Source organism: Chrysemys picta, chromosome 25, assembly GCF_011386835.1.
Source record: "Chrysemys picta bellii isolate R12L10 chromosome 25, ASM1138683v2, whole genome shotgun sequence".
NCBI classification, from domain to species: Eukaryota; Metazoa; Chordata; order Testudines; family Emydidae; genus Chrysemys; species Chrysemys picta.
Window position 1 is genome coordinate 1,056,472 of NC_088815.1, and position 15,194 is coordinate 1,071,665.

General features: G+C 49.6%; 2 protein-coding genes across 5 annotated transcripts in view; one reads left to right on the plus strand and one right to left on the minus strand.

Moving 5' to 3' along the window:
* Nucleotides 1–198: 198 nt before the first annotated feature.
* Nucleotides 199–6,926, plus strand: RPL36 (ribosomal protein L36). 3 transcript variants are annotated; one of them, XM_005312926.4, is made up of 4 exons: nucleotides 199–339; nucleotides 624–718; nucleotides 5,424–5,558; nucleotides 6,795–6,926. In XM_005312926.4, the coding sequence occupies exons 2-4, from the start codon at nucleotides 626–628 to the stop codon at nucleotides 6,882–6,884; spliced, it is 318 nt and encodes a 105-aa protein (XP_005312983.1). In that variant the 5' UTR covers nucleotides 199–339; nucleotides 624–625; the 3' UTR covers nucleotides 6,885–6,926. The 3 variants fall into 3 exon arrangements, with proteins under 3 accessions (XP_005312983.1, XP_005312985.1, XP_005312984.1); XM_005312928.4 differs by having other exon boundaries at nucleotides 209–320; XM_005312927.5 differs by having other exon boundaries at nucleotides 222–363.
* A 1,152-nt stretch (nucleotides 6,927–8,078) lies between these two features.
* LONP1 (lon peptidase 1, mitochondrial) overlaps nucleotides 8,079–15,194 on the minus strand; it is a 45,365-nt gene continuing 38,249 nt past the window's right edge. For both annotated transcript variants that reach the window (XM_024113214.3, XM_065578262.1), the window contains 4 exons: nucleotides 15,012–15,177; nucleotides 14,054–14,262; nucleotides 9,947–10,111; nucleotides 8,079–8,473 (listed from right to left, as the gene is read on the minus strand). In XM_024113214.3, the coding sequence (XP_023968982.3) occupies nucleotides 8,309–8,473; nucleotides 9,947–10,111; nucleotides 14,054–14,262; nucleotides 15,012–15,177 (705 nt within the window). In that variant the 3' untranslated portion in view covers nucleotides 8,079–8,308. The remainder of the gene's footprint in view (nucleotides 8,474–9,946; nucleotides 10,112–14,053; nucleotides 14,263–15,011; nucleotides 15,178–15,194) is intronic.

The following is a 15,194-nucleotide window of genomic DNA, read 5'->3' on the forward strand; positions in this document are numbered from 1 at the left end:
AATGTGAACACTCGGAACAGGGGGTGGGGGTAACAGGAGCCTATATAAGAAAAAGACCCAAACATCGGGACATCTGGTCACCCAAGGCTCAGCCCCCCCCGGCCCGGTTCTCTCCTAGCCCCGCCCTGGGAGGCCCGTGATTGCAGGGGTCCGACTCTATGGTCACAGCGCGAGGTAGAGAGAGCCCATTAGCACCCCCCCCCCTCGCGCTCTCTCCCTCTCCTCAGCATAGGAGGACCGGAAGGAGAGGTTGATATCTGAGAGCTCCGCGCAGCCTCGCTCCTTCTCCTTCCGGTGTGGCGCCGTTCGCGTTGGGGCAGGTGAAGTCGGTGCTGGCAGGTCGGGAGAATCCGCGTCCATCCGGTGCGGGGGGGCGCTGGGGGGCCCCTCGGTGGGGGGGTTGAGGTGTGGGGAGCCGGGGGCGGCCCGGGAGATGGCTCGGGGAGCTGGATGGGGGAAGCTGGGCCGGGGAGCCGGAGATTGGCGCGGGGGCTATGCCGGGCGCGGCCGGGGGCTGACTCGGGGCGGCTGGGGGAGCTGGATGGGGGCGGCTGGGGGAAGCTGGGCCGGGGGTCCGGAGCTTGGCGCGGCCGGGGGCTGACTCGCTGCCGCTCTCCCCGCAGACATGGCGATCCGCTACCCCATGGCCGTCGGTCTCAATAAGGGCCACAAGGTGACGAAGAACGTGTCGAAGCCCCGGCAGTGCCGCCGCAGAGGGGTGAGTGAGGGGCGGCCTGGGCGGCCCGTGGCCTGACCTAGCACTGCCGCGGCCGCGGCCCGTCTGAGCCGCCTGGGGATGCTGTGCCCACGGCTAGCCGCGTGCCTGACTGCTAGAGCTGAGCAGTACCGAACCCTTGGGCGGTAGCTGCCTTGTGCCCACCTCGGGACCAGGCTTCCAGGGGCGCGATGGCTGGCTGAGACCATGGCCGGTGCATGGGAAGTACAGGCTGGCCTTAGACTTTCTGCAGACGGATGTTTGGTGGGGGGCTATACCAGTGCCAAGAAGCCAGACAGTGGCTTGCAGCTGTTGAGACATTCAGAAAGTTACCATTTGCCCTGAGCAGTCGCTGCACAGACCCATGCAGGTTTAACACATGGAGGCCTTAATACATGCAAGGCCTGACTCAGTTGGCAATGCAGAGCTGTACTGGCTAAGTCCTGGTCAGTGCTGCTGATCGTTGTCCTTGTAGCAGAGCCCCCATCGGTGCTTCACGGGAGGGTTTCTGTGAATTTGGAAACGTATGGTGTGGAATGAGCATTTAAACAAGTCAATGCACATTCTTTACCATTACATCGTGAGTTATTTGTCTGGTGTCGAAGGCGTGCTAAGCACATGACAAAACAAATGGAGACAAGATATCTGCCCTGACGAGTGAAACTCTTTCCCATAAAACAGTAGATGGGAGGAGAGCGTAGTGAGATAGGATGTAATATAGAATCGTAGGACTGGAAAGGACCTCAAGAGTTCATCTAGTCCAGTCTCCTGCACTTATCGCAGGACTAAGTATTATCTAGATTATCCCTGAGAGGTGTTTGTCTAACCTGCTATTAGAAATCTCCAATGATGGAGATTCCATAGCCTCCATAGGCAATTTATTCCAGTGTTCAACCACCCTGGCAGGAAGTTTTTCCTAATGTCCAACCTAAACCACCCTTGCTGCAATTTAAACCATTGCATATATTTATCTGTGTTGATGTACATGTGTAGATAGTAACTTTTTCCTTATTTGAGGAAGTGTGACATGTCAGAGGCATAGACTTGACTTGGCAGTGGTGAGAGAAGTAGCAGTAGAGTAGTGATAGGTGGTCGTATGTTCCAGAGTGTGAATGCACTGAAAGTTGTGAATATGATCAAGCTTCTCTTGGTGGTGGTGCTGCTGAGTGGGGACACCAGGTGATCACTGATTGCAGATTTTGAGTAGCAGTCTGTCATAGGCATGAATTGCAGCATTTACTTTCACACCAGGATAAGGAACCCAAACAAATATAGCATTTGATTGGTTAATTTCAGTTCTTGACATTTTGAAATTCTTGTGTTTGCCAGTGTTCTAACACATGTCCCTCAAGGAAAGCTGCTTCAGGTGGCTTTTCGTCCGCTTAGTTGATCTGGCTGCTGTGGAATAGTGTTCTCGGTGGTGGTGTTGGATCTGTGCTGTAAAGTGTTACCTTGTTATCTGACCCTGCACAGAATTGTGCATGTAGGGGAGAATATTTGCCTATTGGTGTTCAGATGTTTAATTGCTAATTGGCCGAACAGTGAGGCCCAAGGCTCAACTCACTGGCATTTCCTTGCCTGCGAGTCAGGAATGAGGTGCTTTGTCAGGATTGGAGGTCTGGAATAGAGCTTCAAACCACGACTAAACAGCCTGAGCTGCAGTGAGGCTGAAGAGTCTCTCTGTGCCTGCCACTGGGGAAATCATTATCTTTGCCCAGTGAAAAATGTAGTTGTGGTGCTGCAAGCAGAGAGGCCTTCAGTATCAAATCTGCACTATCAAAGGGAGAGTGACCAAGGCAGGCAGCTGGGTTAGGGTTAGTGGAGGGAATGAATGACAGCTGGCTGAGTTCAGGGCTAAACTGCATTGCTGCCCCTCCCACTGCCTGCCACTTGGCCTGCAAAAGCAATGAAGAGTGACCCTCTGTTACCATCTGCCCCCAACATTAGCCAAGTAGCAGAGGGGTAGCTGTGTTAGTCTGGATCTGTAAAAAAGCAACAGAGGGTCCTGTGGCACCTTTAAGACCAACAGATGTATTGGAGCATAAGTTTTTGTGCGTGAATGCCCACTTTGTCGGATGCATGTAATGGAAATTTCCAGAGGCAGGTATAAATATGGTGGCAAGAATCAGTCTAGAGATAACTAGGTTAGTTCAATCAGGGAGGGTGAGATGCTCTGCTAGCAGTTGAGGTGTGAACACCAAGGGAGGAGAAACTGCTTTTGTAGTTGGCCAGCCATTCACAGTCTTTGTTTAATCCTGAGCTGATGGTGTCAGATTTGCAAATGAACTGAAGCTCAGCAGTTTCTCTTTGGAGTCTGCTCCTGAATTTTTTTTTGCTGTAAGATGGCTACCTTTACATCTGCTATTGTGTGGCCAGGGAGGTTGAAGTGTTCTTCTACAGGTTTTTGTATATTGCCATTCCTGATATCTGACTTGTGTCCATTTATCCTTTTACGTAGTGACTGTCCAGTTTGGCCAATGTACATAGCAAAGGGGCATTGCTGGCACATGATGGCATATATAACATTGGTGGACGTGCAGGTGAATGAACCGGTGATGATGTAGCTGATCTGGTTAGGACCTGTGATGGTGTCGCTGGTGTAGATATGTGGGCAGAGTTGGCATCGAGGTTTGTTGCATGGATTGGTTCCTGAGTTAGAGTTGTTATGGTGCGGTGCGTGGTTGCTGGTGAGAATATGCTTAAGGTTGGCAGGTTGTCTGTGGGTGAGGACTGGCCTGCCTCCCAAGGTCTGTGAAAGTGAGGGATCATTGTCCAGGATGGGTTGTAGATCAGCATTAGCCAGTTATCTGGCATGCGGAACTGTGACCCTGTAATGTTTTCTGTGTGAATATGATCAATTTTCTATATCCAAGGGCAACAAAAATGATTAGGGGTATAGAACAGCTTCCATATGAGGAAAGATTAATAAGACTAGGACTTTTCAGCTTGGAAAAGAGATGACTAGGGGGAATATAAAAAGCAACAGAGTCCTGTGGCACCTTTAAGACTAACAGATGTATTGGAGCATAAGCTTTCGTGGGTGAATGCCCACTTCATTGGATGCATGTAATGGAAATGGGGGGAATATGATAGAGGTCTATAAAATCATGACTGGTGTGGAGAAAGTAAATAAGGAAGTGTTATTCCAAAAAGAACTAGATAAATTCATGGAGGATGGGTCCATCAATGGCTATTAGCCAGGATGGGCAGGGATGGTGTCCCCCTAGCCTCTGTTTGCCAGAAGCTGGGAATGGGTGATGGGATGGATCACTTGGTGATTACCTGTTCTGTTCATTCCCTCTGAAGCACCTGGCATTGGCCACTGTCAGAAGACAGGATATTGGGCTAGATGTACTATTGGTCTGACTCAATGTGGCCCCTTTTATGTTCTCGTCCTGCCTTGGCAGCCACCTCTGTCCTACTTTTCTTAGCCATGGGAAGGGGGCATACGCAGTTTTATTCTTGTCGCACCTACAATGCATGAGGCACTGTCCATGGAGGAGGACAGCCTAGTTACACAGGCCTACGGCACCTTTGCTTACTTGGGGCTGGTCTACATGGGGGGGGGGGGGGCGATATAAGATACACAACCTCAGCTATGGAATAGCGTAGCTGAAGTCGACGTATCTTATTTCGACTTACCTTGGGTCCTCACGGTGCAGGATCGACAGCTGCGGCTCCCCTGTCGACTCTGCTACCGCCGCTCGCCCTGGTGGAGTTCTGGAGTCGACGGGAGCGCGTTCGGGGATCGATATATCACGTCTCACGATATATCGATCCCCGATAGATTACCTGCCAATTCAGTGGGTAGTCTGGATGTACCCTTACATGGCATTCTTCTCAAACCTTGCGTCTTACACTTGATTTGTTCCTGCAACTGGCTCTGTTCTAGTTTGCCAGATGTATCTGAAATGTCCTCTTGTTGCAGTTGTAACAAATGGGAAATGAACAATTTCCCAAGGAGACCCTGTTTTCCTTTAGAACGGGGGTTGGCAACCTTTCAGAAGTGCTGTGCCGAGTCTTCATTTGTTCACTCTAATTTAAGGTTTCGTGTGCCAGTCATACATTTTAACCTTTTTAGGTCTGTTTCTGTAAGTCTGTAATATATAATTAAACTATTGTTGTATGTAAAGTAAATAAGGTTTTTAAAATGTTTAAGAAGCTTAATTTAAAATTAAATTAAAATGGAGAGCCCCCTGGACCCGGGCCGTGTGAGTGCCACTGAAAATCAGTTTGCGTGCTGCAGGTTGCCTACCCCTGCTTTAGAAGCTGGAGTATCCTAGTTTGAATGTGCAGTATCTGTGGAGGGAGGACTAGCCAGCTGGCTCTACACGTGCAGATGACTGAAATTCAAGTGGCAGTTTGTTGGGTTGGTATAGTTCAGGAATTTGCCATGTCAGGCAAGAATGCGTAGTGTAGAGCCCAGGGGCTTACAAGTGACATGGAAATTAGAGGTAAAACCTGTGCAGTCTCCTGGGCTCTGCCTAGAGCTCCTGGTAAACAGTTAAGTCCTTCTTTCCAAACTGAGGGCAAGTCTTGCTGGGTGTGTGAAGGATGCTTCAGATGTGTCACTAATACCAGAATCACTGAACAAATTCCAGTTGCATGCAACATATGGTCCAACCACTAACTTATCAAGGCTTTAGGCAAATAACACTTTCCCTAGCCTCTTACATGCTGCTCACACTGAACCATGGTTTCTCTGCAGCGCCTGACCAAACACACTAAGTTTGTGCGAGACATGATCAGAGAGGTCTGTGGCTTTGCCCCCTATGAGAAACGTGCTATGGAATTGCTGAAAGTTTCCAAAGACAAACGTGCTCTGAAGTTCATAAAGAAAAGGGTAAGTGAATTTAACATCTTTGGGTATGTCTACACTTAGAGGTTTTGTTCTGTAAGTTTCACTGGTGATAGGGAACTGGTGAAAGTAAAGCGCTGCTTTGTGTACTCCCTCAGTTCCTCAGGCATTAGTGTGTTTACACTACCAGCACTTCCATCGCCATGAGAACAGCAGTGTAGGGCAGCTCCCGTGATAGGTTGTGGGAGGGTGGGGTGAGCAGAAGGCAGTCTGGGTCCCTGCTCAGTGCTGCTCTGCTTCATGTCTCAGGAGCCCCATTACTTCCTTGTTTCTTTTGTGGCATTTTTTAAACCCTCCTGCTGTCTGGCTGCTTTCCCTGCCACATCTACAAGCAAAGGGAAAGGGAGCTTCAAACTTACAGGGGGAGGGGCGGACGTCCGTTTACCTGGCGTCAGAGCAGCAGAGATGCTGGCCAGAGTGGTCACTTTTGAAAATGGGATAGTCTATGGAGGCCAAAAGGTGTTTACACTGGTAGAATGTCTCTTCGCTTTCAAAACAGCGCAAAAAGAACAGCGGTAAGAGCACCTGAAGGTGGTTTTCTTTTTGTGGTGAAACTTCTGAGTTTTATTGCAAAAAGTCATTAACAAGTGTAGATGCTCCCATGGTTTTAGTGAAAAAAGGACTTTTTGCACTTTAAATGGTAAGTGTAGACATAGCCTTACTTCAGAGGGAGTCCAGTTTTGCTAGCTCCTCTCTTCCCTTCCTGCCCCCCCTCCCCCGGCAGTCATAGGATCCCACCCTACAGCAGACTTGGTTCTGCCCTTATTCAGTGCTTTGAGCAATCAGGAGCCTGGTGGAGGCATGGTATAGGAGAGCAGTAACTGCCATGCCTGTCCTAAGTTTAGCTCAGTGGTGGAGAGAACTTAGAGGCTCTCCCTTGAAGGGGAGGTCCTGAAGGGTGATCCAGAACTTGCTTTGCAAAGCTGATGGGAGTGAGACTGAGCTGGATTCATCCAGCTAATCCAGTGACTTGGACCAGCAGGAAGTAAAACTCAAAATTGCTCTGAGCATGCAACAGCTACTGGGATTTGGGTGGGGAGAGGAGCTGGCTGGGGTGGTTCCATCAAATTGAAGGAGCCCCTCTTCTTCAAGCTGTGAACATGCATTTCCTTTGTCTCCCAAAACAGCCTGGCCCATGTTAGGCAGAATAAGAGACACAGCGTTTCATGCTGGTGCTGTAGTGGGGTAATTGCTCACTGTGCTGCTTTCTTTCATACACAGGTTGGTACTCACATTCGGGCCAAGCGAAAACGTGAAGAGCTCAGCAATGTTCTGGCAGCCATGAGGAAGGCTGCTGCCAAGAAGGATTAAGCTGCAAAAACTCCTGTAACTCATTAAAGTGTGTTCAGAGAATCGAGCAGTATGGTGGCGTTACTAGTAACTTGACAACTGGAGACCACTTGCCATGGGGGAATGAACAGTGCTGAAATACCGTCAAGAGTAACAAAGGGTTAAACTTGGCCTGTCTCTCGCTTTGGATAAACGGTTAATTTTACATTTGAGACACAAGGTGGGTGAGGTAACGTCTTTTATTAAACTAATGTTTTGGATCTAGACCTGAAGAAGAGCTCTGAAAGCTTCTCTAACCAAGAGAAGTTGGTCCAATAAAATATTACCTCACACACCTTGTCTCTCTGCTGGGACCAACATAGCTAGAACAACACTGTAAAATGTTACGTTTGTCCGGTTGGAGAACCAGTATGTCATTATCCTAGACAGGTGAGTGGCATACCAGCGTGAGGAAGAAGTAGTGAGGCTGTATGTTCAATGCTTCAACTGTGTTGCTTAAGGCATACCCGTGCAAGGGTCTGTAGGATTTAATGCTCCTTAACTAAAGGGGCAGGCTTGTCAAACGGACCTTAGGGGGAGGGCTGAATTACTCCCAACCCCCATGTTCCCCTTGAAATAGTAAGATTTGCACTAGCAAGAGTCAACTGAGTCTCATCCATCTGCTGTGGAACTCTCTTGAAGTAGTAGATGCATGTGAGCCACTTAACCAACTCCAGGCTTGGAAAACAGCACTAGAGACAGGAGCTCCTGCTGAGTCCCAGCTGCCTTTGAGGGCAAGCTGGGCCCTATATTCACCAGCCCTTTAATTAAAGAATGACAGCTGGAAGTCTCAGGTTTTGGGGAGGGCTCCTCCTGTAGAAGGGAGCTAGGGTTGACTGCTCTCCAAGAATCACTTCAGCTCTAGGACACATGTGGTTAGAGTAAAGGACTCACCTGCACCAAGCTTAAAAAAAAAGCTGCAGCTACCATCTAGGATGAAGTGAAAAGCCAGGATCTAGCCCTGTTCCTTTTTACAGAGCTTTCTCTAAGCTGCCATAACCCCTTGACTATGTACATGCCTATTTCAGTGGGGAATAAACTGCTACCACTGTTCCAAGCTTCATAGGGAAACTTGGGATTCAGACTGATGTATATGTGATTAAAAACCATCTTCAGGAGATGAGGCAGGACAGGCTAGCTCCATGGCTAGTGCAATGAAAGTCCCAAACTCACACCTTATTAGAAATATTTTAATCAGGTCATAATTCAAAATCACTTTGTAAACATAAGTGGGAAATGTCTCACACTAACCAAGGCAGTAGTAAATTAAGCCATAAACAATTTCAATGGCTGCGCAGCAGCAATATTTATGCTCCAGGTGTTGACTGCCCCAGGCCATCTTGCTTTTGGGGTAGTGTAGAGCAGACAGGGAGAGACCCCTTCTCAGTACAAAGGGTTCATGTCAGTCATCCTCCAGAGGTATCAAGTTCTGGAAACACTATGTCAAATATTTTGTTGTAGTGCTCAACAAAATGCACTTCTAGTCCCTCTGTAATGAAGTCAGCAAGGTCATAGTAATCCTTCTTGTTCTCCGCTGGGAGAATGATACAGGTGACACCGGCTCGCTTGGCCTAGGAAGGAAAAACACAGTTGGAGGAAGTGTATTTAGCAAAGGAAAATCTGTGTAACATGTCTTGGCTAGAAGTAGGTCCCCTTCATTTTGCATAGTCCTCGATTTTACAGATTAAGGCCTCGATCTTAATCTTTGTCACTACTCAAAAATTTTCTTCCACATTAAGAGATGCCAGGGACAATTGAAATGGAAAGTATCTAAGGCTGCTGTGTTTGGTCTTAGTCAGGAAACGCTTTAGCGGACCTGAATTAAAAACGATTTTTTTTTCCTTGGGTAGTTTAGAGAAGGTCTACCTAGTCTGCAGGATTTTAAAACCTTGCTCTAAACAAGGTCAGGCTGTGCAATTTAGAGACCATGCATTGGTTGGCAAGGGCTAAGCAGGCTACACTTTGCCCGCTAGCAGTAGAAATTACCAATGCCTCCTTCGGAGAGGCAAACCTACCCCTATCCTTAAAAACCCACAATAGGCCCCTCAGTCTTCCAGAAGCCATTAAAGTTAGATAATCTATTACCAGCCTCCCTCTACCCTCCTATTCCTGAGTTACCAAACACCACCACCATGCAAGATTTTCCAACATGCTAGATCAAGGGTGGGCAAACTACAGCCTATCAGATTGGCACCCCGTGGCATCACGGGCCCGTGTCCCTTGGGGGTGGGGGCAGAGGGCTCTGTGCACTGCCCTTGCCTGCAGGCACCGCCCCCTGCAGCTCCCATTGGCTGGGAATGGAACTGCAGCCAATGTGAGCTTCGGGGGAGATACCTGCAGGCGAGGGAAGCATGCAGAGCCCTCTGCCCCCCTCCCCCAGGACCAGGGCAGGCAGGGAGCCTGTCTTAGCCCCACTGCATGCCATTACCACCCTGGAGCCGTTCCACGTAAGCAGCACTGGGCCAGAGCCTGCACCTCAGCCCCCTGGCCATAGCCCCGTCACACTCCACACCTCCTTGCCCTGAGTCCCTTCCTGCACACCGCACCCCCTCCTGCACCCCAATCCTTCCTTCATGGCCCTGCATGCAATTTCCCCACCCACATGTGGCCCTTGGGCCAAAAAGTTTGCCCACCCCTGTGCTAGATACAGCACAGGAACAGCATTGGTGCCAATAAAAGCGGACCTTGTGGCCACAGGCAAGATCTCCATGCTCACACTGCTGGGCCTGTTTGCAGTGTTGTTGGAGCCATGGTGGTCCCAGCCTATTAGAGAGACAAGGTGGGTGAAGGAATATAGTTTACTGGACCAACTTCTTTTGGGGAAAGACAGCCCTGAAGAGCTCAGTGTAGCTCGAAAGCTTATCTCTTTCCCTAACAGAAGTTGGTCCCATAAAAGGTTTTCCCTCCCCCCACCTTGTCTCCACTGTTAACACCCAGGAGTAAGTGGTCCAGCACTACAGTGCCGCCAATCACAGCAAGCACTCTAGGGCCATCCCCATTGTTATGCACCAGCAGATGATCATACACAAGGGGAAAGTGCTTACTGCAATAGTCTTCTCCTTGATTCCACCAACAGGAAGAATCTTTCCAGTTAACGACACCTCTCCAGTCATAGCCATGTTTTGCCTCACTGGACGATTCATGGCCAATGACAGTAAGGCCGTTACTATGGTACATCCTGCGCTTGGTCCGTCCTTTGGAGTTGCTCCCTGGAGAGAGAAAAAGCCACATTGTGACAATCATTCAAACCAAATCAGAGCTTGTGTGAAATACTGATTACCTGCATTATGCTACACAGATCTGCAGCAGAGCCCACTCCCACTCCTTTGTTGTCACCAGCTTAGTATGTCCAGGGGAACAGAAGCCCACTTCCAGACTTCAGCAGGTCTCCAGCTTTGCTGGCTGATGTTGCAACATTTGGTTTACTGCACGGATGTTTGGCTGAAATATCACTGGTGAATCTTGGATGTAGCCCTGCTCAAACATCACAATTGTCGATACAGCGCTAACATTAGCTTGAGTTCTCAGCGCCTGTGTTTTTTTTTTACCAGTGGTCAATGGACTGCGGGGGGGGGGGGGGGGGAGGGGAGAGGGAGGTGGCGTCTGCAGACTACATCTAAGATTTCCAAAGGGATCCTCCACCTCCATTTGAAATTTAGAGGTCCGCAAATGAAAAAAGGTTGAAAACCTCTGTGCTAAGCCATAGGACACTAGGATTAAAGATACCACAGATTCTGGATGCGCTTACAGGTGAAGAGTAATCTAGAAACTCAAAGGGATGTAAGCACCTCCTGAAGCACTTCCTTGTATCCTGCATGACACCTGTTTTCCACTCACCCCACTCTGGAGGTGGGGATAGGCCAGGCCAGGGGCTTTACAGCCTGTGTGACTACTTACCAGAGAGGGAATGACCATGTGGCCGCCCTGCAAATGTATAATACGGAAATATCATTAAGGAAGGCTATTGACGTTGCCTGTGCTCTCGTCGAACGGGCCCATATCTGCTGAGGAGACGTTGCCGATGCTATCTCATACACAGTCCTGATACAAGATGATATCCCTCTAGAGAGATGGTTTGTGCAGAGAACACGTGTCCCTTCATGTGGTCTGCATAGGATATGCACAGGTGAGGTGAAGCACGAAACAGTTCAGTCCTGTTCAGATAAAAGGCTAAACACCATCTAACATATGGAGGCGCTGCTCTGCTGTGGAGGAATGTGGCTTAGGGAAGAACACAGGCAAATGTACAGCCTCATTCAGATGACACTGGGAGACCACTTTGGGTGTAGCCAACGCATTACCCTACCCCTGGAGAACTGCGTGTAAGGAGGCCACACCATCAGGGCCTGGCAGAGGTGGGCTATCAAGAATGCAGTTTTTTGAGATGAGGGGCAGTGGACAGGAGGCTCAAATGGAGGTCCCATCAGAGCTGTTAAAACCGTGTCCAGGCCCTACAAGGGGACAGCTCTCAGACCAGAGGATGCAGGTGGAGAAATCCTTTCAGAAATTTCATCACCATAGTGTTGGAGAACACTGATTTCCCTTGGATAGGGGGATGAAACGCTGATATTGCTGCCAAGTTCCAAGCCTGATTTCTGAAGGTGCAGCAGATACTCTAAGATGTCCTGGATGGACGTCCCTGTTGGACAGATACCGCATCACACAAAAAACCTCTTCCACTTCACTAAATAGGCCATCCTAGTGAAAGGCTTCCTGTTGTTAAGTAGGACCTGTTGGATAGCCTGAACAATGCTCTTCCTCCTCGTTCAGCCATGCCAGGTGGTGAATGGAGCTGATCACCAGATGTAGCTGTGGTCCGTGTGAGGTCATCGGGATGGAGAGGAAGCGGCATGGGAGGCTGAACTGACAGAATAAGGTGCTCTGAGAACCAGTACTGTCTCAGTCACGCCGGGGCAATCGGGATGAGTCTGGCTTGATCCGCCTTGAGCTTGGCGATGATCTGGGGAATGACTGGAATAGGAATATAGCAGTCGACTGTCAGCTACAGTGGAAGGTGTTGGAGAGGGAGCCTGCGCTGAGTCCCGGTCCAAGAGCAGAACAGGCAACACTTCCAGTTTTCCCTTGCCGCAAACAGGTCTATTGTGGGAATGCCCCAAATTGTGAAAATAATCTGAAGGACACAAACCTTCAGGGGCCATTTGTGGTTCAGGGAGAAGATCCTTCTGAGATGGTTCTGCACCCCTGGTAAGTGGACAGCTACTGAGGTGATGTCCTCTTCGATGCAGAACTGCCACAGGTTGATTGCCTCTAGGCAGAGTGACCTGGAGTGGGCGCCCCTTGTTCACATAGTACATCGTGGTGGTATTGTCAGTGAGTATGTGAACCACTGAATGCCTGATACGGTCCTGGAAGGCACGACATATGTTGGGGATGGCCTGGAGCTCTAACACATTGATATGGAGTGAGGCTTCCTTTTCCAGCCACAGGCCCTGCACCCTCAACAAGTCCAAATGTGCCGCCAAACCCAGAAAGGAAGTGTTGGTAACCTCCAACTTGATTGGCACACTTGATTGGGACTCCTTGGCAACAGTGGGTGGGTGGGGACTCCCACCAATGCAAGGACTCCAGAACTGGTGGAGGAAGGTGAATCAACCTGTGCAGAGAATGCAGGGCAGAGTGGTAAACTGTTCAGAGCCACATCTGAAGAGGGAGAAGGCGCAAACTGGACCACCTGGGTGCAAGCGGACATGTGACCCAACAGGCTCAGACACACGTGGACTGTCGTGGAAGGCTGAGATTGCAGACTGAGGTACACCTGTGGAATTGCCTACAAGTGGTCAGTTGGCAGGTGGGGGGTTGGGTTGTTTCAAGGCTAGAAGAAGGGGTTCAGGAAAGATTTCTTTCACGATGCAGTCCCCATCAAGTATGGGTTGTAACTGATGATATTCTGTATGGGTTCCAGTGGGGGTGGCAAGTGGTGTGCAGTCAGTGGGTTTTTTTTCCTGTATTGAAGCAAGTTTTCTCAGATATTTGAGTGTCCTTGTGTGACACTCTCCTCAGAACAACCAGAACTATGAGTCACCGTGTTATCTCTCTGACTTAGCAAGAGCTTTGCTGGAGCCTCGACTGTGAGACAGCCCCCGGCCACACCAGTCTGTCTGCCTCACCAGCCAACTCCACACGACTGCCAGCACAAAACTTGCCTTGCATTCAGTGAACCGCAGTCCCCGAGTTCCCCAGGCCCATCTCTCTGCAGTGTTTAGTCCCTCTCACTGGACACTCACTGCCTCCAAAGGCACACCTTGTCCCTGGGTTAAATCTGACAGTTTGCAAGCAGAGCTCAGGGTCTGAGGATAGCACAAGTATCTTCTCTCTCAAGCACAGTCCATTACCATTACCATAGTATCTGTGCGCCTCATGCTATCTTCACAGCCTGCCTTGGAGGTAGGAAGTGCTATTATCCTCACAGTGCAGACTGGGAGCGAGACACAGGGTAACACTAAGGGTACATCTACACAGCCTGTGGTCTGGGTCAACAGACACTGCCCAGCAGGGCTTGTGCAAACACACTAAAACCAGCTCAGTAGAAGGCGCTCTGAGGTTCTGGGTCAGGCTGGAGCTGGGGCTCTGCAGCTGATCCCCTTCTCTGCACACAGCCAGTTCTAGGCCAGCTAGCATGAGTCCCGCAAGCCTGAGTGTCACCCAGGCGGGGAGGCTCACTGCTGCAGGCAGCGTACACATTCCTGGTGTGAGTTAGAGGCCTATGAGGATGGAAGTTTTACCAATGTGACCATCCCCGGCTCACTTTCCCAGGGACTCTGGTGGAGCAGGGAATTGAACCCAGGTCTTCTAGTTTTCAGGCTACCGCTTAGTCAAAGGGCAAGTCATTTCACCTCTGTGCCTGGCTTTCCCCATCTGCCCAGCGGGGGCACTACTGCCCCCAAAAGTGATCCCAGCTAAAGAGCAGTGTGAATAGCATCACCTCGCCATGTGCTTGCCGAGGAAAGGAGCTGGCAGCAAAGCTCATGTGAATATCTTCAGGAATTGACAGGGAAAATGCCATCTTTTAATTTACTCAGGTACTGCTGCTGAAAGCAGGTTTTCTACACAGTGCATGCAACTGGGCTAAGAGGCTCTACCTCTACATGCCAGCTCTACCTGTCCAGGTCCTTATACAGCCCCCTCTTTACCTCTGGCACGTGCAAGTGGATGTGGGAGGTCACCAGAAAGTCAATGGTGGGTTCCTTCTGCATCAGGAAAGCTCGCGCAAATGTATACGCTATTTTGGCGCTCTCTTTCATCACATCTCCCAGTTGGCCTGTTATTTCAAGGGACCCGTCCTTGTTTTCCTTGTCTTTGGGTCGCCGCAGGGACGTTTCAATAAATAGAGTGGAACCTCCTATGAAAAATGAACATAGGAATCTTTAGAAAAGTTCAACAAGAACCAGACTAGAAGCAGCTTGCGCCCACCACTCCATATTAATTTTGGTGAATATTTTCCCCTGCACATAACCCAGAGCGCTTGGTTATCAGGAGCCCCCTCTGACAGAACACTAGTGTACAGCAGCAGTCTTTAGAGGAGGCAAGAGGGCCAGCACATGCTACTTGCACTCAAACTAGGAAGCAAGGTCTCTGGTGAAACACAGTCCGTATGCCATGGTGCACCATGCTTGTGTACCTAGGTAGCACATTGTGCTGCTGGAAGATAATGGGCTCATGCATGCACGCTTACAAGTCTTTACATTCAGCATTAGTCCCGCCCACAATATGAAGTCTTGGAGAAGAAGCACACTGGCTTGAAGCCAAGAGGGGTCTGATATGAGGGAAGAAATGAGTATCAGCTTTCAGCAGAGAACAAGTCAGGAGCTCAAATAGCCACAGGAGGGAGTTTCAGTAATGCTGATAAGGCTCCCCCATTGGACCAAGGAGGGACATATTACTTCCTCTCCTGCACAGCTGCTTTTAGAAAAAAGGCATGGAAACTTCCGAGGAGCAGTAATTCAGCTCCCCAGCTGCTGCTCCCCATTCAGCACCAGTAACTCTGCCTAACTGGTGAAAAGGAAGTGAGTTTCTCCTGGAAGCATGACCACCCATGACAAATGCCCACCTTGCTAATCCCCCATTGACTCTGCTGCAGCTGCATCTTACCCATAGCTGTCCAGGCCAGGCCCATCACCACGCCAGGAGGAGTGATGTCATACATCCGATCCACAGTGAAGATGGGCTTGCCAACAAAGTCCTGCAAGTTTTCAGCAGTTACCTCAACTGCCTCTGCTTCTCCACTGACAATCTTATAGGCAGATTTCCTTAATACCTGTGCAAGAGAGTGAT

Coding starts and splice junctions, on each gene's coding strand:
- RPL36 (XM_005312926.4), top strand. CDS start 626: ATGGCGATCCGCTACCCCATGGCCGTCGGTCTCAATAAGGGCCACAAG. Junction 719..5,423: donor GGCAGTGCCGCCGCAGAGGG/GTGAGTGAGGGG, acceptor GTTTCTCTGCAG/CGCCTGACCAAACACACTAA. Junction 5,559..6,794: donor TGAAGTTCATAAAGAAAAGG/GTAAGTGAATTT, acceptor TTTCATACACAG/GTTGGTACTCACATTCGGGC.